The sequence below is a fragment of the Chiloscyllium punctatum genome, chromosome 11 (genome assembly GCF_047496795.1).
Source record: "Chiloscyllium punctatum isolate Juve2018m chromosome 11, sChiPun1.3, whole genome shotgun sequence".
NCBI lineage: Eukaryota > Metazoa > Chordata > Chondrichthyes > Orectolobiformes > Hemiscylliidae > Chiloscyllium > Chiloscyllium punctatum.
This window is the reverse complement of record NC_092749.1, coordinates 54,141,385-54,166,377: the sequence shown is the minus strand read 5'-3', so window position 1 is coordinate 54,166,377 and position 24,993 is coordinate 54,141,385. Positions and strand designations below refer to the sequence as shown.

The following is a 24,993-nucleotide window of genomic DNA, read 5'->3' as shown; positions in this document are numbered from 1 at the left end:
TTCAGATAATTAGTGCAGGGTTAAAAATCCCCTTCAGCTTATATCTTTCAAAACAAACCCTTTGTTTAACTTCAACAGTAGCAATCATATACTTCTAAATTTGGTTGCCAATTCGTGCTAAATTACTTAACTAGAAGTAGTTCTTATCCTAATTTTTAAAATAAGATCCTTCGGCCAACAGAGAGGATATTATCATCCCAGTATCTGAATTGGATTTGATCAGAAATGCCAGAGAAGTTGATGTTCCTGCTCAGAATACTTCCAACTTTTGATTATAGTTGCCTGTATTAAAAGTGTTTTGTTTCAATTATGCCTAAGTACTAAAGTTATAATGCATTACAGCAGTTCAAAACCAGTTTTTTTACTTGATCAGTTATGTTACATACCTAAAGAGTGTACATCCAGTTTTATGTCATTTCTTTTGCAATTTAAACTACAGTTTTTCAAAAATGACTTGGTTTAATTTTTTTCTTGGACCATGTTTAATGTAATTACTGGATATTTGAGTAACTCTGCTTAGTTTGTTACTTTGTTTCAAATAGATTTCAGGTCTGGAAAAAGTCAAACCACATATGGAGTTGCTGCAGAATTGAGAGACCATATAAAATTTGAACAACTCCAGGATTTTCAACTTGCATAGCTTAATCGAGAGAGCATAGTACATAAACGAGTACTGATCTGCAGTTATTGTTAGTCATTGTAAAAGCCAGAGGATCAAGGAGATGAAGGATGAGTTAGGCCAGGTAAGAAGAGGCTAAATAATGAGTGTTAGATGTGAGGTAATAACCTGAATTGTATCATCAAGAAAAACATAGAGTCCCTATGATTATTGTCAGTAGGAGATTTTGATTTATTGGTGCAGATCTATTGCAGATTTAAACTAATATTAATAACTTTGATGTATTGATATGTTTATTGTGCATTATTTTTGAACTACTATCTCAAGTTGTTTCCAGCCCCGAAGTGTATTTCATTCTAGTGTCGTATAATTTGATATTCACTCTGGAGACTGAGTTTGAAAAGACAAAATTCATTTCAGTAGATGCACCACTAGGTGTTGCCCAACTTTGAAGTAAACAGTATGCAAATTTCATAAATTAAGTAGTGCTACAGAAGAGCAAGAACTTGAAAGCCATGTCTGAAATTGATATATCGGTTACTGAGTTTAGTGTACTTTTGGGTGATTTAAGAAAGGGCACAATTACATGATAAAGGCCCTCCTATGCAGTCAGCCAAAAATAGTGTCTTTTTCTACACACTTAATACTCCAGTGTTAGATTTCACTATTCCAGAGTTTTCTTCATAAGTATGAGTTGCTCAGGCCATGAGAGCAACCTAATATACACTATTCTGGAATAATTTTCATCTTCATTGACTGGGTAATATAATAGCAAGATGGATCAAGAAGACTTATGACGTTTCCATTAAGCAAACAAGGATATTTTATTCAATTTTATTAGATATTGTGCCTATAAAATCATACTTTGATTTATAGGGAGAAAAGGTTTGCGTGTGACAATGAAGCAGAATACATGGACTAGATCGGTTTAGGATATCTGGTCGGCACGGACAAGTTGGATTGAAGGGTCTGTTTCTGTGCTGTGTAACTCTGAGTCTATGTAATATCTGTTACAGAATCTTAATTCTTATCTGATAAACTGGAATAAAGACTGTGTACAGACCAAAACAAAGCTTTTTAAAAAATTGATTCTTCTCTCTTTAGCCACCACCTTACTCCTCCCTGAGTATGTAATCTCCTTCAGACTTAAAACCCTCCTAGACATCTGTTCTTCATTTCTGACCTCTTGAACATTCTGAACTTTGTCACAAATGTGGAATGAATAATGTCATCTGCTGCCAAGATCCTAAGGGATACCTTTGCTGCACTTCCCTGCCTCACATCCCTCTATATTTCTTCCTCTTTGACACTCCCTAAATCCTATCTCTTTGATCAAGCTTTTGGTCATCTGTCTTAAAGATGACGTATTACATGGGGATGTTTTACTATTTTGCAGGCACTATATAAATAATAGTTGATAATAAGTATTTAAGTATATTTGAAACAACCCTACTTACTGTGAGTATGAGAAGGTCTTGAATGAAAGTTCATCTGTTTAGCAGGAGTAGTAAAGGACAAAAAAATGAGGCCAATTAAAAGTGCTTCCATGAGATGCTACAAAGCAGCCGCATTCATTTGACAAAGAAAGAGTGCCTCATGTTTCAGCATAGTACTTGTGTGTGGAGTATAAGTATTCAAGAATGAAAAGAACACACAATTATGTTGTATAAGCTACAGCTATATTAGACAGAACAAAAGGAGAAGCATAAAGAAAAATAAAGACATCCCAGGGTCAATCTGCAATGCTTTTCAACTGCAGAATTGCGCAAGTATAGTGGCTATCACGAAGGACAAGAGCTGGGGAAGCTAAAAGGTCTGAAGGCAGATAAGCCAACCAGAACAAATTGACTGAACCCCAGAGTTCTGAAGGAGATGGCTGAAGAGGTTGTGGAGGCATTGGCTGTGAACTCTCAGGAATCACTGGAATCAAGAAGGATGCCAGAGGACTGGAAAATGGCTAGTGTAGCAACCCTGCTTACAAAGAGAGGCAGAAGACGGGAAAATATAGGCTGGTTAGCCTTAACCCCATCCTTGGTAAGATCTTGGCGTCTATTATTAAGAATGAGATTCTGGAGTTTTTGGAAGTGCACAGTCAAATAAGGCTGAGTCAACAAGGCTTCATCAAGGGAAGGTCATGTTTGACAAATCTGCTAGAATTCTTTAAGAGCATAACAAGCCAATTAGATAAAGGAAAGCCAATAGGTGTGATCGATTCGGATTTACAGAAGGCTTTTAAGTAGGTGCCTTACAGGAGGCTGATAAATTGAATAAGAACCCATGGTGTTAGAGGCAAGGTGCTAGCATGGATATAGGATTGGCAGATGGCTGAAAATGGAAATAAAGGAGTCTTTTTCAGGATGGCAGTCGGTGACTAGTAAAGTTCACACATGTTAGTATTGGGACTACAACTATTCACGTTATACATTATTGATCTGGACGAAGGAATTGAAAGCAATACTGCTAAGTTTGCAGATGGCACAAAGATAGATGGTGGAACAGGTAGCGTTGAGGGGGCAGGAAAGCTGCAGAAGTTCTTGGATTGGTTAGGAGGAGAATACAGGTAGTTCTCCTATAATGTGTGTTTCTTAAATGCTACTTGTAATGCATTTTGTGAATTGCAGGACTTTCTTTTAATAAAGCGAACTCCCGTTCACTTTTATGCAATTCCCATCCCCAGCACTAGGGGTTGCGGTGCATGGAGGACTGGACTCTGCGTCAGCATCAAGTGGTCAGTCGGTTCTTGCACTTACAATAAATTGAAGCTCTTCACCAGTATTATTTCATAAATTTGCTTAGATTGTGCTACTGTTTGTGTTAGGTTACTATTTTTTTGGTGGTTCACCTCACCCTATTTTTCCCTCAGGCCCCATTATTTCTGTTGCGTGAATTTCTATAATATGGCATTGCACAGGAATACAACTACTGCATTATGGGAGAACTACCTGTAGGCAAAGAAGTGACATAGCGTATAGTGTGGGAAAGTGTGAGGTAATGCACTTTTGTCGGAGGAATAGAGGCACAGACTATTTTTTTGAATGGGAAATAGTTCTAGTTCAGGATTCTCTTAAGGTTAACATGCAGTTCAACTGGCTGTTAGGAAGGCAAATGCAATGTGAGCATTTATTTCAAGAAGGCTTAAATACAAGAGCAGAGATGTACTGCTAGGGCTGTATAAGGCTCTGGTCACACTGTATTTGGAATATTGCAATGGTTTCGGGCCCTGGATGTAAGGAATGATGTACTGCCTTGGAAGGGATCCAAAGGATGTTGACAAGAATGATCCTAGGGATGAAGGGTTTGTCATAAGAGGAGTGGCTGAGGATGCTGGGACTATAATTGATGGAGTTTAAAAGGATGAGGGGGGTGATCTCCAATGAAACGTACAGAATACTGAGAGAGTGTGGACATGGCGAAGATGTTTCTACTGATACGCAAGACGAGGTCTCGAAGGCACAGCCTCAGAGTAAAGGGGCAGCCCTTTATAACTGAGATAAGGAGGAATTTCTTAAGCTGAAGGGTGGTAAATCTGTAGAACACATTGCTGCGGAAGGCTGTGGAGGTCAAGTCATCAAGTATATTTAAGATTTGGAGATGCCAGTGCTGGACTGGGATGCACAAAGTTAAAAATTGCCCAACACCAGGTTATAGTCCAACAGGTTTAATTGGAAGCACACTAGCTTTCGGAGCGTCACTCCTTCATCAGGTGATGAAGGAGTGACGCTCCGAAAGCTAGTGTGCTTCCAATTAAACCTGTTGGACTATAACTGAGTATATTTAAGACAGAGATAGATAGGTTTTTGATTAATAAGACGATCAAGATTTACTGGGAGAAGGCAGGAGAAGGGTTTGAGAAACAAATCAGCTTTGATCAAGTGGTGAAGCAGACTAAATGGGCCAAAGAGTGCAATTCTGCTCCGATATCTTCTGGTCTTCCGGTCTGTTTTGAAGTGCCATTTTGTTGGTAAATATGTCAATTGTTAGTGTGTGAAAACATTAGCAAATTCCTACAAAAAGTGATATGTAAATAATGTTGATTAAGGAATAATGTTCATCAGGATGCCTTCCAGACTTTTATGGAAAGGGTAAGATATTTGTTGCATGTGACAGATTATCACCAGGTACATTGAAACCTCAGCTCAACATGAGTTCAAAAATGGCACCTCCAATAATCTATCCTTTCTCAGTTCTGCACAAAATATTATTGAGATTATGTTTTCAGGTCCTAACACTGAATTTGAACACAGTCTTCTGATTCAGAGACAAAAGTGCTACCACTGAACCAAGTTGGACTTTGATGCATTGTAAATTGGTCATTGCATGTAATTCATTGAAGTGCATACACAGTTGTTCGAGCCCATGATACAGTGGCCAGGAGAGTTTCTAAAATTCAGAAATGAGAATGACATGGGTATTTTTGCAGGTATTTGACTTAGTCATTGGACAGGACAACAAGATTGTGAGATGTGGGCAGAAAGGTTTATGTCACCTCTTAATGAAAAAGCCTCAAAGGCATTTGTATATACAGAATTTGAACTTTGCATGAACTGTAATTTTAAGTGTGTGTTCCCTAACTATTGCAGCTCCACATCTAAAGATCATGTTTAAGTTGAGGTGAAAAGTATCCAGCCATACATACAAAGAAAGGCACAATTTAGAGGAGGAAACGGCTTTTATTACAGGACTGATTTTTAGATGGTCTTTCAGAATATTGTGTGGTTATTTTATAGCAAGTAACTGTGAAGTACTGTTGTTCATTAGCCATCATTCAGAGGGGGGGGATAAAATGGTTACGTTTGAAAAGGAAGAGATGGGCATTCTGCAACTCCAATTTGAAGTATACAAAATAAGTGGGACCAGCATGTGTTATTCACACGATTTTCTGTTTTACTTTCCTTCATCACACGTTGCAAATTGGGAGTCCAGATGTTATTCACTGCAATTCTGATTAAATTCAAAATAAGGTGTTAGTTACAACAGCCATGTGATCCTATCTATGTCTGTCAATATGTCCTATGCATATTTTGTGCATTTTTGGTAAAAATGGCAAGATTAAAAGAAGGGTCCATGTATTTGTTTGTTGTGGGAATGTTTTATTTCCTTGGTTGTTGAATGGTGGTAGATGTAAATGCAGACAGCCATGTGAAATACATTTACCTATATTTTAAGTTTCAAAACAAAATTATTTGCTTCAGACATGTTATGACACGTCTTCAGGGCAGGTTGGACTTGAGCCCCCAACCTTCTGACCCAGAGGGCACTACAACTGTGTCACAAGAGCCCCATTGCATTCTGAGTTTGTGCAGAGTGTTGTCATTTAAAATTAGTGCATGAAGCTAAATTAGGCGGCAAGGTGGCTCAGTGGTTAGCACTGCTGCCTCACAGCACCAAGGTCCCAGGTTCATTTCCAGCCTCAGGCAACTGTCTGTGTGGAGTTTGCACATTCTCCCTGTGTCTGCGTGGGTTTCCTCCGGATGCTCCAGTTTCCTTCCACAGTCCAAAGATGTGCAGGTCAGGTAAATTGGCCATACTAACTTGCCATAGTGTTAGGCGTTTTAGAGGGAAGTGGGTCTTGGTGGGTTACTCTTCGGAGGGTTGGTATGGACTTGTTGGGCTGAAGGGCTTCTTTCCAAGCTGTACGGAATCTAATCTCATCTGGTACCATTCCTGAAGCTAGTCAGCAATTTCTGCTGGGCATCATTGCTTTAACCAGATTGGCTAAGAATGGCAATAATTTTGTAGTTTCACAAGTATGGAAAAATTACATTGGTGTGAAAACGAGGCAGATGGGCCCACTGCAAGAATGTTATTACACAGAGGAGAAAGCTATGTTTATATTGATTCTATCTAAGCAGATAAACACACCTCGTTACCTTTACCAGTTCAGTTATTCTTCCTGTTCAGCGATGTTGTATGAGTATGTGTAAATTAAGATTCCATGAAGGGTAAACTCTTCTGCTTTTGTGTCCTACTTTAAGATTGTCGTTCAAACATTTGGTCATCTATCCTAGCATATCTTACTATTGCTCTGTGCCAGATTTCATTTAAAATACTGCACTTGGGCATTTTATGACATTAAGGGCAAACATTTGTTGTCAGTCCTCTCATTTTAATCTGTATTCCCTGTTGTAAAATTAATAAAACATTGCAGCTTTTACTCTCTATTGATAAAAGGAACTTGAATTAATTGAATTGAAATTAATTAGTTTCTTTGCTTTCTTGCTGCTGTTTAACCTTTTATGTTTAAGTAAGTTTTATTTCTAGGTCATAGTCTAAGCCATCTGTCCTGAGAGTTTGTTCTTCGCTTTCAGACGCCAAGAATAGGAGTGATTATGATATATAAAGAATCACGATAAAGGTTCTGATCAACCTAGATGCTCGATTTGTATTATACCTATTGAATTGCAGTATTAATTTAGATCACGGGAAATAAGTATTCCTCAGCACTGAATATGAAAGTAATCTTTAGTACAGCCCAAAAAGGTTGGCATCCTTTCTTTTTGCCAGAATGCTTTTCTTTAAAATAGTGTTCCACATTGAATCTGAGAAGTTAATCAAAATCTCATTCTTTTCTTGGATCCAGCCCTCTATGATAACCCACAGTACAGGTACAGCAACATTCATTGAAGATTGATGGAGACAAGTAGTTTGATTCTGTACTAATTCTGTAATTATTAATTTTTGCAAGTCATAAAATGGCATAAACTAAAACTGGTGAGTCACTAGGAATGAATAGGCTTGAGGAGCTACATGACCTACTTCTGTTCCCAATTCATGTACTTGTAATTACTTGTATCCAAAATTAGTTTTCCAGTATTTGAATTAATTTATTCATATTGTGCATTATTTGTAAAATTATCTATTATCAATTTACAAACTGGAATGACATGATCTGAACATGTACTTTGTTTGTATAATCATTGTTTACTGTTCAGAGATGGTCTGTTTTTAAACTGGAGGTACATTATTTATCCTGTGCACTTGTCACTAAAATATAGACCTTTTTCAATCTATGTAGGAATAAAGAAAAGTATAATTAACTTGATTTTCTCTGTTGTGAAGTTAATTTATGATATGTTTAATGCAAACATGTTTTTATTCTTGATTATAGGTTATTCGAGGATTGTTAAAATTTTGGCCAAAAACTGTCAGTCAAAAAGAGGTAAATTATTTGTTTTCTCCATCAACTTAATATTTTCTGTAGATCACACAAAAGTATTACTGCTTTGCACACTATTTAACATGAGTTGCTGTCTTTTGGTGGTGTTCTGAAAAAGAACCTGATTTTTGAGTTTGTTTATTTAAATGGTACTCCATCAGGAAAATTAACTTAAAGAGACCTATGTTGCATAATGAAAGTGAGGCAACCATTTCATACTAAAGAAAGTAATTCTAAAAGGTCTTCAGAAGGGAGTATGTCAGGTTCCAAGCGATCAATTGTGATAAGGGACTCTTGAGTCAGATGTTCCTGCAGCCAGCAATGAAAAGTCAGAATGGTGTGATGCCTCCCTGGTGCCAGGATCAAGGATATCTCTGAGAGGGTGAAGAATGTTTTCAAAGGGGAGAAGGATCAGCAGAAGGTCATTGTGCTATTGGAGCTAACAACATAGGATGGGAAAAGGATGAGATTCTGAAGGGAGAATGTCGAAAGTTAGGCAGGAATTTGAAAAAGAGGTCCTTGATGGTAGTAATATCTGGATTACTCCCGGTGCTGCGAACTAGTGAGAGGAGGAATAGGAGGATAGAGCAGAAGAATGTGTGGCTGAGAAGCTGGTGCAAGGGAGAACAATGTACATTTTTGGATCATTGGAATCTCTTCTGGAGTAGATTTGATCTGTACAAGAAGAACGGATTGCACCTGAATTGGAAGGGGACTAATATACTGGCAGGGAGATTTATTAGAATTGCTTTGAAGGATTTAAACTAGTATGGTTGGAGGTGGGAGAAATGTGACCCTGGGAAATAGTGAGATAAGAGATTAATCTGAGACTGGTACAGTTGGGAAAGGGAGTGAGTCAAATAGACAGAAGCAAAGGTAGGACTGATAAATTAAACTGTGTTTACGTCCATGCAACAGGCCTAACAAGGAAGGCAGATGAGCTCAGGGCATGGTTAGGAACATAGGACTGGGATATCATAGCAATTACAGAAATGTGGATCAGGGATGGACAGGCCTGGCACCTTAATGTTCCAGGATATAAATGCTATAGGAAAGACAGAAAGGGGGGAAGAGAGGAGGGGGAGTGGCATTTTGGATAAGGGATAGCAATACTGTTGTACTTATAGAGGATATTCCTGGAAATACATCCAGGTAAATTATTTGGGTTGAACTGAGAAATAAGAAAGGGATGATCACCTTACTGGGATTGAATTGTAGACCCCCTAATAGTAAGAGGGAAATCGAGAAACAAATTTATGAAGAGATTTTAGCTGTAAGAATGCTAGGGTGGTTAGGGTAGGGGTTTTTAACTTTCCAGACATAGACTGGGACTGCCATAATGTTAAGGGTTTAGATGGAGAGGAATTTGTTAATTGTGTACAAGAAAATTTTCTGATTCAGTATGTGGATGTACCTACAAGAGAAGGTGCAAAACTTGACATCCTCTTGCGAAATAAGGGAGGGTAGGTGACTGCGGTGTCAGTGGGGGAGCACTTTGGGGCCAGCGACCATACTTCTATTAGATTTAAAATAGTGATGGAAAAGGATAGACCGCATCTAGAATTTCAAGTTCTAAATTGGAGGAAGGCTAATATTGATGGTATTAGGCAAGAACTTTCAAAAGCTGATTGGGTGCAGGTGTTCACAGGTACAGGGTTGGCTGAAAAATGGGAAGCCTTCAAAAATGAGCTGACGAGAGTCCAGAGACTGTATATTCCTGTTAGGGTGAAAGGGAAGGCTGGTCAGTATAGCGAATGCTGGATGACGAAAGAAGTTGAGGGTTTGGTTAAGAAAAAGAAGGAAGCATATGATAGGTATAGACAGGATAGATAGAGTGAATCCGTGGCATATAAAGACAGTAGAAGTATACTTAAGAGGGAAATCAGGAGGGCAAAACAAGAACACAAGATAGCTTTGGCAAATAGAGTTAAGGAGAATCCAAAGGGTTTTTATAAATACATTAGCGACAAAAGGGTAACTAGGGAGAGAATTGGGCCCCTCAAATAACAGCAAGGCAGCTTATGTATGGGGTCGCAGGAGATGGGGGAGATACTAAACAAGTATTTTGCATCAGTGTTTACTGTGGAGAAGGGCATGGAAGGTACAGAATGTGGGGAAATAGATGGTGACACCTTGAAATATGTCCATCTTACAGAGGAAGTGCTGGATGTCTTGAAATGCATAAAAGTGGATAAATCCCCAGGACCTAATCAGGTGAACCCTAGAACTCTGTGGGAAGCTAGAGAAGTGATTGCTGGGCCCCTAACTGAGATATTTGTATCATCGATAGTCACAGGTGAAATGCCGGAAGACTGGAGGTTGGCTAACGTGGTGCCACTATTTCAGAAAGATGGAAGGAAAAGCCAGGGAATTATAGACCGGTGAGCCTGACATCGGTGGTGGGAAGATTGTTGGAGGGAATCCTGAGGTACAAGATTTACACGTATTTGGAAAGGCATTAGGGATAGTCAGCATGGCTTTGTGCATGGGAAATCATGTCTCTCAAACTTGATTTGAGTTTTTTTGAAGAAATAGTAAAGAGGATTGATAAGGGCAGAGTGGTAGACATTATCTATATGGAGAAAGTGAGGACTGCAGATGCTATATAGACATATAGCATATGATCTATATGGACTTCAGTAAGGCGATCGACAAGGTTCCCCATGGGAGACTGGTTAGCAAGGTTAGATCTCATGGAATACGGAGAGAACAGCAATTTGGATACAGAACTGGCTCAAAGGTAGAAGACAGAAAATGGTGATTGCTTTTCAGACTGGAGTTCCAGTAGTGTGCCACAAGGATCGGTGCTGGGTCCACTACTTTTCGTCATTTATAGAAATGATTTGGATATAAACTTAGAAGGTATAGTTAGTAAGTTTGCAGATGACACCAAAATTGGAGGTGGAATAGACAACAAAGGTTACCTCAGAGTATAACAGAAGGTTATACTCTGGGCCAATGGGTTGAAGAGTGTACATGGGGTTTAATTTAGATAAATGTGAGGTGCTGCATTTTGGGAAAGCAAATCCGAGCAGGACTTATGCACTTAATGGTAAGGTCCTGAGGCGTGTTGCTGAACAAAGAGACCTTGGAGTGCAGGTTCATAGTTCCTTGAAAGTAGAGTCGCAGGTAGATAGGATAGTGAAGATGATGTTTAGTATGCATTTCTTTATTGGTCAGAGCATTGAGTAAAGGAGTTGGGAGGTCATGTTGTGGCTGTACAGGATGTTGGTTTGGCCACTTGGAATATTGCGTGCAATTCTGGTCTTCTTCCTATCAGAAGGATGTTATGAAACATGAATGGGTGCAGAAAAAGTTTACAAGAATGTTGCCAGGGTTGGAGGATTTCAGCTAAAGGGAGAGGTTTCCATGCTGTACATCTCTGTGACTCTGACTGGTTGGGTGAAGGTGTGGTGTGGTGCTGAACTTTACAGGCCAAAAGGTTTGCCAAGCTTTGTTCTTCTCAGCTGAAATAATCATGGTCATATGTGTGTGGATGGCCACCGTAGTGTGAAGGTACATTTGCCTTCCCATGTCCTCAGCTTGGGCTGTGGTGAATAGAATTCATGCACGACACCCATATATCAGTACAGTCTGGTACTTTGCTTCTATAAAGTGTGTGTATATCTTTCTTATTGGGTGAACATGGTACCAGGCCTGAATGTCATTTATATAATATCAGATAACCCAGAAAAATTTTCAAGTAAACCAGTGTTTGCAAGATAATCCAGAAAAGATTTTAAGGGTTCCGTTGGCCCTGAAATCATGTTTGATATGTGGAACTACTGTAAGCAAGAAGGGTTCCAATTTAATGAGAATATGTTATTGGCTTTTCTATGACCCTTGTTTGTTATTTAGATTTATGTTTTTCATCAATATTTTTAATTGGTAGATTCATTGATTTAATATATATATTTCCTCAGAATGTCAGTATTTTACCAATCTGTTTATTACTGTGCTGAGTTGCTGGTGATGGACTTGGCGTGGTCTTTTTTTTTGAACAAAATAGTTTTCGATAAGAATTTCTCTCTCTGGTGGTAAAATGTATTTTCTATTCTGTACTATAGAAAGGGAACAACTTTGAGGTTTTTTTGTGACTGACTCATTGCAACTCTAAATGCTGCTCTTAGGTTATGTACTTGGGTGAAGTAGAAGAAATTTTGGATGTGATAGAACCTTCTCAGTTCAAAAAGATCCAAGAACCTTTGTTCAAGCAAATAGCCAAATGTGTATCAAACCCACATTTCCAGGTGAGCCTTGGTACCTCTTGAGCACCACTGCAATAATTGTTTTATAATTGGATTATTTTGAATTGCTTTGTTAAGCTCAATTGTTTATGTATTATGACAGTGTATAATCACAGTCATTATAATAGATCATTGTGATTCGTCCACTTGACTCCCAGAAAAATGTTAGGATAATGGAGTTGTGCATTGTTTATCCAGTTCCACTATATTATAAATGGTAAATAAGAGAACGTATTACAATTTTGTTCATAGCGATTTTTGTAAAACGAGTGTAAGTATTTTATTGAAAAGAACTTCTTATGACAGGATAACTATATTTATTTAAAAAATGCTTATGACATCACAGATTGTAGTAAACTTCAATGTTATTCTTGTCCAACATCCAGTACTAGTTGAGCAGAAATTTCCCCAAACCAAATATTGGTTGCTGCCACATTTTTTTTTAACTCTATCCCCTCATGCAATTGTTTGAGGTTGAGTCAGATTGCTTAACCTTTGGTATTATATTTGACACTGAGGTAAGCTTATGATTGTCTTCTGCGCCATCGCTAAGACAGCTTATTTTCTCCCTCTGTGACATTGCCCAACTTCCACCCTGCCTCAAACTCTGCAGTTAAAACTCTCATTCTTACCTTGTTACCTCTTGCTTGGACTATCCCAGTACAATTCAGGCCTGTCTCCCATCTTGCTTCAATTTCAGTTCATCTAAAACTCAACCTGTATCCTAATAAGTGCCATTCTATAAACGTATGCTAACTGACCTATATTGCTCATGGTTAAACAATGCCTTTTTTAAAATATGCACTTTATTTTTATGTCCTGTAATGCAGTAACAATAATGGCAACAAAATTAAAAGTAGTCTGAATTTTGCAACTGTTCATATTGTCCTTTTCTTGTGCATAACCTGAATTTGATTCCAGAAAATGACCGATATCTTTCAACTGCTCATTGCCTGAAAGGATGGCTGACAGTTGATTACCAGGACAGCAGTTCTGTTGTGTCATTAATGTCCAATTATCAGCTGTTGGACGTTTCAGGCGAATCTATAAGTGGAACTGGGGCTATTGTGGTGCAGTAATAGTGTCCCCATCTCTGGACTAGAAAACCTTGGTTCAAGTGCCACCTGCTCAAAGAGGTGTGTCTGAACAGGCTGATTAAAATATTTAAATTCACTACCTGTTCCCTCATTGCATTTGGTCTTGAGCATTCTTTCAGACCCTATTAGATAGCATATTCCCCTTTCTCTTTCAAGGGATTCTTAGGGTGCAGTGGTAGTGTCCAACCCATGGGCCAGGAGGCCTGGATTCAAGTCCCACCTGCTCCAGATGTGTGTCTTAATGTCTCTGAACAGCTTGACTAGAAAATCAGGTTGTAGGTTTACTCACTAAGCTGATGGGTTTGTTCTCAGCCGTTCCAACACCATGCTAATTAACATGCCATCTAGCGTGGTGGCGTAACGTCTGAGAGCAAACCTACAACCTGAGCTACAAATCTTATCCAAAATCTTGATTAGAAAATATCTCTAACTGTAAGTGCATTACTAATAAGGCATGTTCTCCTGTTTATGGAGGGAGACTGTTTAAATATGCAAACTGGTTCCTCCTCCAGCTATGGAGTACTAACTGAACATATGTATAGCACCTGTCACCTATTTACTACAGGTGTTGAGTAGACCATCCAGTGAACACTGGTGAATGTCAAAGATTCACGGCACGGTGGCACAGTGGTTAGCACTGCTGCCTCACAGCGTCAGAGACCCGGGTTCAGTTCCCGCCTCAGGCGACTGTGTGGAGTTTGCACGTTCTCCCTGTGTCTGCGTGGGTTTCCTCCGGGTGCTCTGGTTTCCTCCCACTCTCCAAAGATGTGCAGGGTCAGGTGAATTGGCCATGCTAAATTGCCCATAGTGTTAGTTAAGGGGTAAATGTAAGGGGAATGGGTGGGCTGCGCTTCGGCGGGTCGGTGTGGACTTGTTGGGCCGAAGGGCCTGTTTCCACACTGTAATCTAATCTAAAATCTAAAATCTAATCTAATCTAAAATCTAAAAAGACCTAAAGAAAATTTTCAGGGAAAACTGTTCCAAAATCAGCAGAAGCAGGAGTACTTCCAACACAATATGGCCACTATATTGACTTACAGTTGTTCTGTGCAGATGTCTAAAAAAGTGCCATAGACTAAACATCTCTTGCTGCTGGCTGTAAAGATTAATTTTATTTGGCTAATCAGACTCTTAATAGCACTGGATCCTGCTACAATCCTGTTTGTAGTTTAGCACAGGTTTACTTGAAAAAGGCATAATTTTGCTTACTGTGGGAAAAGTGCATGCTAGTAAGTTTGGATCAAAATTAGAACACTGTTGAGGCTGAACAGAAAAAAAATTACTGTTCACAATACTTCCATAACCTTCGCTGGATGTGTTCCTTACATGCATACAAGTGGAAAACATGAAAAGTGAGGGTCTTTTCCTTTCTTTTGTTTTTTTCGGTCATTACTATTGCATGCTCACTGTGATGGTCTTCATGGTTAAAATAGAACAAAATGACAATTCACCAATCAAAGTGGAAGTTGCAAGCACCTCTTTTCTTTCTGAAAGCATCTAAATTATGGTTGGAATGGGAAATATTAATTGCTGATGATGATTCTGAAAATTAGTTAAATTTATATTGGGCAGGAAGATAAAATAAAAGTGATTATTCTCCTTGTACTTGTTGCAGTTTCAAATCCAAAATGAAGGAGACATTTTAATGATGTACTTCTCCTTTTCCATCCTTTTTCGTGCATCTGATCATGGGGTCCTTTAAGGCATGATGAAAACATTTGTTCAGGAAATCAATGCTTGCACATACAGTAAACAATCTTGAATATTTATTTTAAAGTGAGCATTTTCAAATATTATTTTTCTCCATAGGTCGCAGAAAGAGCTTTGTATTTCTGGAATAATGAGTACATACTTAGTCTAATAGAAGATAATTCTGAGAAAATTCTACCAATTATGTTTGGTAGTTTATACAGAATCTCCAAGGAACACTGGAACCCGTAAGTTTTTAATAATTTAAGCTTTATTTACAGTTGAACAAACCTAGCACTTCAGATATTCAGTGCTCACTTTGTCAGACGATTCAGGCTAATGTTTTTGTGTACTCTCCTGCAGTGTTTTCACATCAGTGTTTCAATATTGGTCTTACAGGTAATAGTTACAAGATGACAATTTTTCATCCTTATGTTTTTGAGGTTGCATTATATTATTGTTACCTGTTCTGAATATCTGATTAAAACAGTCTCAATTGTTAGTTTTGCATGAAAATCGGAGTTGGCTTTCCAGTGTAGTACTGAGAGACTGCTGTACTGTCAGAAGTTGCTGAATTTTGGTTGAACAGTTAAAGGATCCCATTTTTCAGCTAAATGCAAAAGATTGATGACATTATTTTAAAAAGCAGGGAAGATATGCCCAGTGTCTTGGCCATTATTTATGCCACCATCAACATCACAGAAAAACTGATTCGCTGGTCATTATCACCTTGCTGTTTGTGGTCACTTGTACACAAGTTGACTGATATGTTTCAGTTCCTGCAGTATAACATGACTAGACTTCAAAAATAATTAATTGACAGTGAGGTGCTTCAGGATATCTCCCTTTTGTATACTACATATGTTCTAATCTGTTTGAGGGATACTATTCTTTGTGAAAATAAATACAGTAAAAAATTCAACTCACTCCTTGCTCCTACACCTGCCTTTTGATTTTGACATCCTTATTCATGTCAAATATTCTATCCAACCGAATAGAATCTTTTAAGTTAATACTTTTGTTTAATATCTCTGGGTAGAGGATGCCATTCTGGCCAAGTTATCTGTTATCTGTTATGAAGTATCCAATCAGACCATCACAGCTCCAACTGTTTACTAATTTCATGGTGCTCTGTCTGGAATGCCAGTATGTATGTTAAGCATTTTTGTAAAGAAAGTTTTCTTGCTATCATTGCTAATTTCTCCTTTGCTAGTTTGAATTCTTCTACAGTTTTGTGTTTTGGGTCAATTATTGATTTTCATTTTCAATTGTACTATTACATCACAGATGTTTTCAGTTTGCTTACATTATCTGTTTCACATTTCATGATTTTGTAAATACTTCTGCAATTGTAATCTTGCTGTACATTTAAGTGAATGCAAACTTGTTTTCCAGAACCATTGTAGCACTTGTTTATAACGTACTAAAAACATTAATGGAGATGAATGGGTCACTGTTTGATGAACTTACAGCATCTTACAAAGCAGAAAGACAACGGTACGCAATAATCTTTCAATTTTTGTTTTATATTTTCCTCTTTCAAGTATTTAATAAGTTGCTTATAAAAAAATACAGATTGAAATGTGGAGAAACTAACAGTTTTATTGTTTGTAGGTATAGCCAGCTGTAACTCATTAGCATTACCTACTCAGTTTTTCATCTTTGTGATTGACAAAGAGCAGTGAACCTTGTCTCTTTTCATCCTGTTTCAATAGTGTAGTGGGCAGCAGAACCTTGCTCTGTGTATCTTGTGGAAGTACATTTATCTTCTTGCAATATGCATGCTGTTATGGACCACACTAACCTCCTCAAACATTGGGGTCAGGGCGATAGCCTAGACCCTAACGTTTTTGTACTTTAAGGGCAAGTGCCAGGCGTTGTGTTCCAGAATCAATTCGATTGGTCAGACTTCCAGGCTTGAAGTAGAACACACTTTGTTCATACACTGTAGTTAAAATACAGACAAAATAAAATAATTGGTTGAACTATAACTCTATCGAAATAATACACAAAATAATAAACTACTAATTAACTGTTTTAATATTGTAACAACTCATAAGCACATCCTTGGCAAAAGCAACGTCAGTAAAACAGATGGTCTCGCATGCAAGTCTAGCAGCAGGAACAGAACCTAAGCTTCCAGCTGTAGCAATGAGAGATATGTAGCAACTTTCACAACCCCAACAACTAGTAAAAGTTAAACTAAAAATCCTGGTTCTGTGGGAGCTTGATCCCACCCATTCAGAATGCTTCTATTCTAGCATTTTTAAAAAACCCAAAGCCTCGCAAGCTGTTCACTTTATTGACTTGAAGCAGACTGCCCGGTGCTCTGTCTCAACTTCACAATAAAAACAACAGGACAAAATGCACCTCCTCAAACCCACAGTAGCATCACATCTCCCCTCTTCCCCCCCCCCCCCCATTAAAGAAAATCAACACATAAAGATAGCTTCATTTTTAAAAACCTTTAATTTATGCTGTTAATGCAATACATTTACACTACATTGACTCAAAGAATGCAAACATTCACTACTGTATTCCATTTCAGTCTTTTTTTTCCTGCCATCAAATGCCTCCATCTTCCTTCAAAGTAGCTTCAGGTGTAGGCCATTACGTTTCCTCATTCTGTCACACGTATAATTTTCAAATTGAACAGCTGCAATAATAAGCTCCATCTAAACAGTCTGGTATTTTTATCCTTAAATATTTCAAAATTTTTAAGGGTTATGTTCAGTATAATCAGTTATTTCAGATACATTACTGGCAATATAAATGTTGCAAAACCAACACCATCGAGTCATGGAGATGTACAGCACAGAAACAGACCTCTCAATCCAACCCGTCCATGCCGACCAGATATTCTAATTAATTTTGTCCCGTTTGCCAGCTCTTGGCCCATATAAGGTCTCCTTCTCCATTGTGGAATATTTCTGCTGATAATTAATCAATTTTCTGGAAAAATACCCAATAGAGCTTTTTATCTTCTCGTTCTCATCTTCCAAGAGTACAGCATCGACACCCACATCACTCTCATCAGTAGCCATCTTGAATGGCTTTGTGCAGTTAGATGTGGCTAACACAGAGACAGTGGGTTACACAGTTTACAGGCTGCCAAGTGTCTTCTGCCATTCCTCAATCCACTGAAATGTTCAGCACTACTTCAACAAGTCAGTCAGTGGAGCAACCACACTGCAAAAATTCAATATGAATTTCCGATTAAAAGCTATGCAGTCCCAGGAATCGTGGCACTTCCCTCTTTATTGATGGTGTAGGAAACTCCCCAGTAACCTTAGTTTTGACATCCCATGGGATCATTTGTCCATATCCACTGACATGGCCCAGGAACAAGATTGGACTTTTGCACGCTCACTTTTGGCCAGGTTTATCACCAAGCCTACCTGCTGAAGTCGATTGAACAATTCGGGTAGATGCTCCAAATGTTCCTTTCATGTGTGACTAAAAATCACCAGATCGTTGATGTATACCACACAATTGGGTAATTCCAAAATGACCTTACTGGTTAGTCTTTGAAATGTGGCTGGCACATTTTTCATACCAAATTTCCTCAGACTTCATGTTTAAGATCGTAACTTTCTGGGGTATACAGAGATTTTTCTTCTGTGTATTCTTTTCGATAAACTGTTTTCATTTTTCATCTTTCTGTTATAATTCAGCTAATTTTTCTGAACTTAAAATATCTATTTTGTCCTCCACCTGTTCTTTTTTCTCAACCATTTGATCAAACATAGTTTCAACTTCCTTATCTTTACTCCTTAATTTCCTGCTTCAATCTGTGACTTTGTGGCCTTACTACCATGCAGTCAGGAAAACACCCAAGATATACTTCCTGTAACATCTAGTTGCTTGATTTTCCACAGGCTTTTCAACTACAGGAGGCATCATTCCCACCTGTGATCCAGCTAGATCATTATTAAAGATAAACTGTATTTCTAGAACCGAGAATTTCTCTATTACTCCTACCACAACTTCACCACTATTCACTGGACTCTCCAACCTCACTTTATGGACCGTTGATCTTCCCATCATGAATTCCACGCTGCCTTTTCTGGCAATATGCCTTCTGTATTAGGAATCTCCTAAACTCTCACCATCAAAGATTGACTTGCTCTTGTATCTCTTTAAAATTTTAATTTCTTTACCTACTTCTCAGAGTACACATGAGTAAACATTTCCCATGGAACTAAATTCCTTAAAGAGATCTGGCAATTGCTTCTCAACCAACTCCTGATCAGGTTGTACATTCTTTTCAGCTTTTTAGCTTCCATCATACTTTTCCTTTACTACTTGAAAATTCACTGGCTTATCCTGTTTTCCCACATGCTTCTTCCCAGTGCTTTTTCTAAACCCCCAACACACAACTTCATATGGCCTACTTCATTGCAGTGAAAACACTGAACTTTTTTACTTCTCTTTCCCCCTTTTTACCCTGTGACAAACTGTCTTTACCATCTTCAATGAGATCTCCTTTTCCATTCTACCTGAAGATTTCTCTATTCCTCTTTCTATCCCTCACTGATCAGAAGCCAAACTTTGATTTATGAGCCAACTGATAATTATCTGCCGATTGCACTGCTAATCTTGCAGTCTTAACTCTGTGTTCTTGCACAATTTCTCCCTCCTTCAAGAAGTGAATTTTTGTACTCCTCCAAAATAATCATCTCTCTAAGAGCATTGTATGTTTGATATATCTTCAATGTCCTTATCCACCTATCGAAGTTACTTTGTTTGATCCTTTCAAACTCCATGTATGTTTGACCAGGTTCACTCCTTAGATTCCTAAAATATCTGTAGGCTTCTAGTATTAACTTGTATGTACTCAAGATGGTGTTTTTCACCTCCTCATACTCCCAGTTAGTGATGCAAATACCTCACTAGTGCGACCTACTATCTTTGTTTGGATCAACAATACCCACATAGTCACTGGCCATTTTACGTGTTTAGCCACTTTCTCAAATGAAATGAGAAAGGCTTCTGCATTCTTTCTCATCGAACTGAGGCAACACTTGGACATATTAAATCAGATTCCCACCAGGCCTTTCACTACGATGGAATTGCTCACCATCACTGTGCTCATCACTACTCCTAACCTGTGCCATTTGAAATTAACTTCGAGTTTTCAGTTCCAAAAGTTCTTTCTCTCCCTTTTTTCTCTTTTTTTTTCTCTCCCTTTCATCTTCAAGGGCTATCCTTTCCTTTTCTTTTTGTTCTGTCAGGGCTAAACAAAATAAAAACAAAAATAATTGGCTTAACTATTGAATACTTAACAAAATAATAAACTACTCATTAACTGCTCAAAATATTAACATCCAATAAGCACATCCTTGGCAAAGGCAAATTCAGTAAAATAGACTATCTTGCATGTAATTCTAGCAGCAAGAGAACCCAAACTTATAGCTGTAGCAAAGAGAGAGAAATGTAGCAGCTTTCACAACCTTAACAGCTATTGAAAGCTAAACTAAAAATCCTGATTAAAGAGTCTGCGAGATGTACAGCATGGAAACAGACTGTTTGGTCCAACTTATCCATGCCGACCAGATATCCTAAATTAATCTAGCCCCATTTGCCAGCATTTGGCCCATATCCCTCCAAACATTTCCTCTAGCAGTGCATTCCATACACTTACTACCCTCTGCGTGAAAAAGTTGCCCCTTTTATATGCGGTTATGCATAGTATCCCCCAACATTTCAGTGTTCCACATTAGCATAGCACCAATAAATATTTGAATCTGCTTTTCTAGCATTATACAAATGCACTGCAAGTTAACCACAGTTCCTTTAATCATGTAAGTGGCAAGTTGCAAAATTTGTTGTACACTGACTTGTAAATTGACATGAGCTGATTTAGAGCAAAGGTTTTAAAATGATCCATTTTTGGAGCTGACAAATATTTGTGTAACAAAACTTATGACAATTTTACTTTTGACTATTTTTAAAAATCGAGGACTTTTTTATGGCTATTGAGCCAATGGTGATTATTTATGAAAAATAAATTTAATAACTCCATAAATATGTTACTGTCCAATTGCTGCAATTAAAGATTAATTCAGAAAGTTCAGTTTTTAATATTTAACACTCCTTTAGTAACCACTGTATAATACTGGTCCTGTATTGTTCTAATCAGTAGTAAATTACTGTTTCGTCTTGCAGCGAAAAGAAAAAAGAACAGGAGCGTGAAGAGCTTTGGAAGAATCTTGAAGAGTTGCAGCTCCAGAGAAGCCAGGCGCTTTCTGGCAGCTTGCAGATCAATACCCACAATGTGGAAAATGCTCAAAGCAGTAAATCAAGTGCCAAATAACCGGAATCAACAGTTGGTGTACAGTTACAGGCTGTGATGATAGAGCATTTCATACATATTTTGGAGTATGTGTGGGGGAAAATGCATACACCAGGAAAACCTTCAGCAGTATACTTCCAAAAAAGACCAACTTTTTTTGATGAGCTGTAAATTATGTCAAAAGGAAAGAACATGAACTTTGAACATTACTGTGTGACCACATGATATTTGTAACTTTGTCTGATCATGAATTTATTACGTCACTTTTTAGAATTCAGAGAATAAATGAATTTATCATTTGTGACCAGAGTGAAAATAATTGAGTGGTGAAATTATGACTTGAAAAAAATTTTTGATTGTGCTGCACATTGAAAATTAGTCAGCTATTTAAATATAGATTTTTCCTATTTTATATGTGCTTCTCACAATGCTACAGACCTCAAGTAACAAGAAAGGGAGTGAGTTATGCATACACAGCAAACATTAAAAATTCAAGGATAAAATATTGTATGTTTTTTCTCTTCAACTAGTCTTTCTGATGCTGTGCCAGAGAACCATTCCATTCTGTAAACCTATGGGAGTATGAAGCTCTTTTGTAATAAGACAACTTATTTGAGGTTTTGAGCAACATTCAATAAAGTCTACATAATATTTGTATTTGGATCTCACCATTATTAGCTATTATATTTTAATGAAAAGTTTTACACAGTTTCTGATTGAGCCATATGAATCTCTCATAGTTGTACTAAAGTGTAAAAGTTCAGATATCCAGTCCTAGACTTTCATTTCTTAAGTAGAGAAATAGGATTACATTGTAGATCATCAGTGTCTATTCATTCATATGCCCTGGGTGAGATGTGAGAAACTGTCTGCTGACTGCAGTGCTCCTCTATGAAATTAGATTGGGCATTCTTTACCCAGTTCCTATTTGGCTACAAACTGCATGCCATAAAGTTCTGAAGCAGTCATTTCAGACTCAAAACATTAACTCTGTCTCTCTCTCTCTCCACAGATACTGTCAGACTGCTGAGTTTTCTCCAACATGTTTTTATTATGCAGGTAGTTTTTCCATGAAGTGATAGTTGTGTTTTTGTGCAACCCTGCAATACAGAAAAATTGCACTTTAGAAACAGTACTTAAAGTGTTGGTGATGTAATCGCGTTACAGCCAACATGTATTTTAAAAGACCGTATTTCAGAAATTCATTAATCGCGTTACAGTGAATGCACGTTATGAAACACACAATAGCAGAATGACCTGTACATAATTAGGGATTCTTCTTCAGATGTAGCTGTCTTGGGTAGCATAGAACAGGGTGCTTTTCTGAAGTTACAATACAAGTACTTTTTTTTTAAAGAGCAAGTCAAAGTTGAGTTGCATTTGCATCTGTTTGCACTTTTTCCATAGATCTCTAACTAGTACTAACATATATTATGTATCAGGAGTAGGGAGCACAGTATATTAAAAGTTAAATATGATTTGGAGGAGCTGGTGTTGGACTGGGGTGGGCAAAGTTAAAAAATCTCAACACCAGGTGATAGTCCCAACAGGTTTGTTTGGCGGCACTAGCTCTCAAAGCGCTGCTCCTTCATCAGGTGGTTCTGAAGCAGGATTATATGACAGAATTTATAGCAAATGTTTACAGTTTCATGCAGCTGAAATGATATATCGAACATATATAGATTGCTATTAAGTCGTTCATCTTTTCGAATGGGTTTGCTATTTTCAGTTCTTTAGTATGTAAATCCCAGAACTTTTAAGTCACATTCTAAAGATAACTTCAGGTTTTATAACAAAAGGTGCCATCTCAGTTCGCAATGTATTAAAGGTATGAGGTTAAAGTCTGTCTGTATCCCAATCTTGAGTCAGACTGGTTCTATTTCTGAAGTGGAGTTTACAAGATATTATATGGATTGACTGCCTATTTGTTGTGCATTTTTTGAGCAAAATAGAATGTATATGTAGAAATAATTCTGCAAGTATAAATTCACCCCATAAAATTATATTTGTGTGTGCATGCAGGAGAGAGACAGAGTGAGTATGTCTGTTTCAAGATGACAGCAGTGAGCCCAATGAGCCAACCGACGAACTAGAATAGTCATCACAGAGATCTGTAGAGGTGCAACCAAAAGGAGTCGTCGATTTGGACCCCACCAAAGGGCCACTACCCTGGACTTGACATGTGTGCTCAAAGAGTCGGGAAATGTGTAAATGCAAGATTCATCAGCCGCACCCACAAGGTAAAGTAAACATCACCTGATCACAACACAATGTCATCCATGCTATCAAAACCAATCGCAACTTTGGCATTAAACCAGCAGATAAAGGAGGAGCCATTGTCATTTAGAATAGAACAGTTTACTGCAAGGAGGTGTACCGACAACTGAACAACCAGGAACACTACAGGCAACTACCAACCAAAAAACACACCCATGAACAAAACACATTGATCAAAACATTTGATCCAGTCCTTCAGAGTTCTCTGCGCACTCTCATCCCACGTACTTCTCGGGTAGGGGACTGCTAATGGCATCTGAGGATACACAAAGCCAATACGCCAGGATGTCCCATCATACCAGGCATCGGGACCCTGTGTGAGAACCTCTCTGGCTATGTCAAAGGCATCTTGAAACCCATTGTACATGGAACCCCCACTATCGCGACACTACCAATTTCTTGAAGAAACTCAACATCCACCGACCAGTCGAACCGGGAACATTCTTCGTCATAATGGACGTTTCAGCACTCCACACCAGCATCCTCCACGATGACAGCATCATGGCAACAGCCTCTATTCAATCCCAACAACTGCCTATCTCCAAGCGCCATCCAACAACTCATCCACTTCATCCTATCCAACAACCAGTTCTTCATCTAGACACACAGAACAGCCATGGTGGCCAAATTTGCACTCCACTATGTCAATATGTTCATGCACAGGTTCGAACAAGACTTCTTTTCTGCACAGGACCTCCAACCAACACTATACACCAGATATTTTGACATTTTCCTCCTGGACCCATGGCAAGGTGTCACTGAAACAACTAAACAGTGATATTAATGAGTTTCATCCCACCATCAGACTTATCATGGACTACTCTTTAGTATCTGTCTCATTCTTGGACACATGCATCATCCATCAAGGATGGGCACCTCAGTACCTCAAGGTAAAAACAATGACTGCAGATGCTGAAAATCAAATACTGGATTAGTGGTGCTGGAAAAGCACAGCAGTTCAGGCAGCATCCAAGGAGCAGCGAAATCAACGTTTCGGGCAAAAGCCCTTCATCAGGAATAAAGGCAGTGAGCCTGAAGCATGGAGAGATAAGCTAGAGGAGGGTGGGGGTGGGGAGAGAGTAGCATAGAGTACAATGGGTGAGTGGGGGAGGAGATGAAGGTGATAGGTCAAGGAGGAGAGGGTGGAGTGGATAGGTGGAAAAGAAGATCGGCAGGTCGGACAAGTCAAGGAGACAGTAACTGAGCTGGATGTTTGAAACTAGGATGAGGTGGGGGAAGGGGAAATGAGGAAGCTGTTGAAGTCCACATTGATGCCCTGGGGTTGAAGTGTTCCGAGGCGGAAGATGAGGCGTTCTTCCTCCAGGCTTCTGGTTGGTGAGGGAGCGGCGGTGAAGGAGGCCCAGGACCTCCATGTCCTCGGCAGAGTGGGAGGGGGTGTTGAAATGTTGGGCCACGGGGCGGTTTGGTTGATTGGTGCGGGTGTCTCGGAGATGTTCCCTAAAGTGCTCTGCTAGGAGGCGCCCAGTCTCCCCGATGTAGAGAAGACCACATCGGGGAGCAACGGATACAATAAATGATATTGGTGGATGTGCAGGTGAAACTTTGATGGATGTGGAAGGCTCCTTTAGGGCCTTGGATAGAGGTGAGGGAGG

The 24,993-nt window shown here is 38.6% G+C and overlaps 1 protein-coding gene across 1 annotated transcript in view; it reads left to right on the top strand.

The window, feature by feature from the left end:
• The window catches only part of ppp2r5a (protein phosphatase 2, regulatory subunit B', alpha isoform), a 168,880-nt gene extending 147,120 nt beyond the window's left edge, over nucleotides 1-21,760 (top strand). The window contains exons 9-13 of the mRNA XM_072580817.1: nucleotides 7,728-7,778; nucleotides 11,906-12,025; nucleotides 14,929-15,056; nucleotides 16,204-16,305; nucleotides 20,977-21,760. Of these exons, the coding sequence (XP_072436918.1) occupies nucleotides 7,728-7,778; nucleotides 11,906-12,025; nucleotides 14,929-15,056; nucleotides 16,204-16,305; nucleotides 20,977-21,124 (549 nt within the window). The 3' untranslated portion in view covers nucleotides 21,125-21,760. The remainder of the gene's footprint in view (nucleotides 1-7,727; nucleotides 7,779-11,905; nucleotides 12,026-14,928; nucleotides 15,057-16,203; nucleotides 16,306-20,976) is intronic.
• The last annotated feature ends 3,233 nt before the right edge of the window (nucleotides 21,761-24,993 follow it).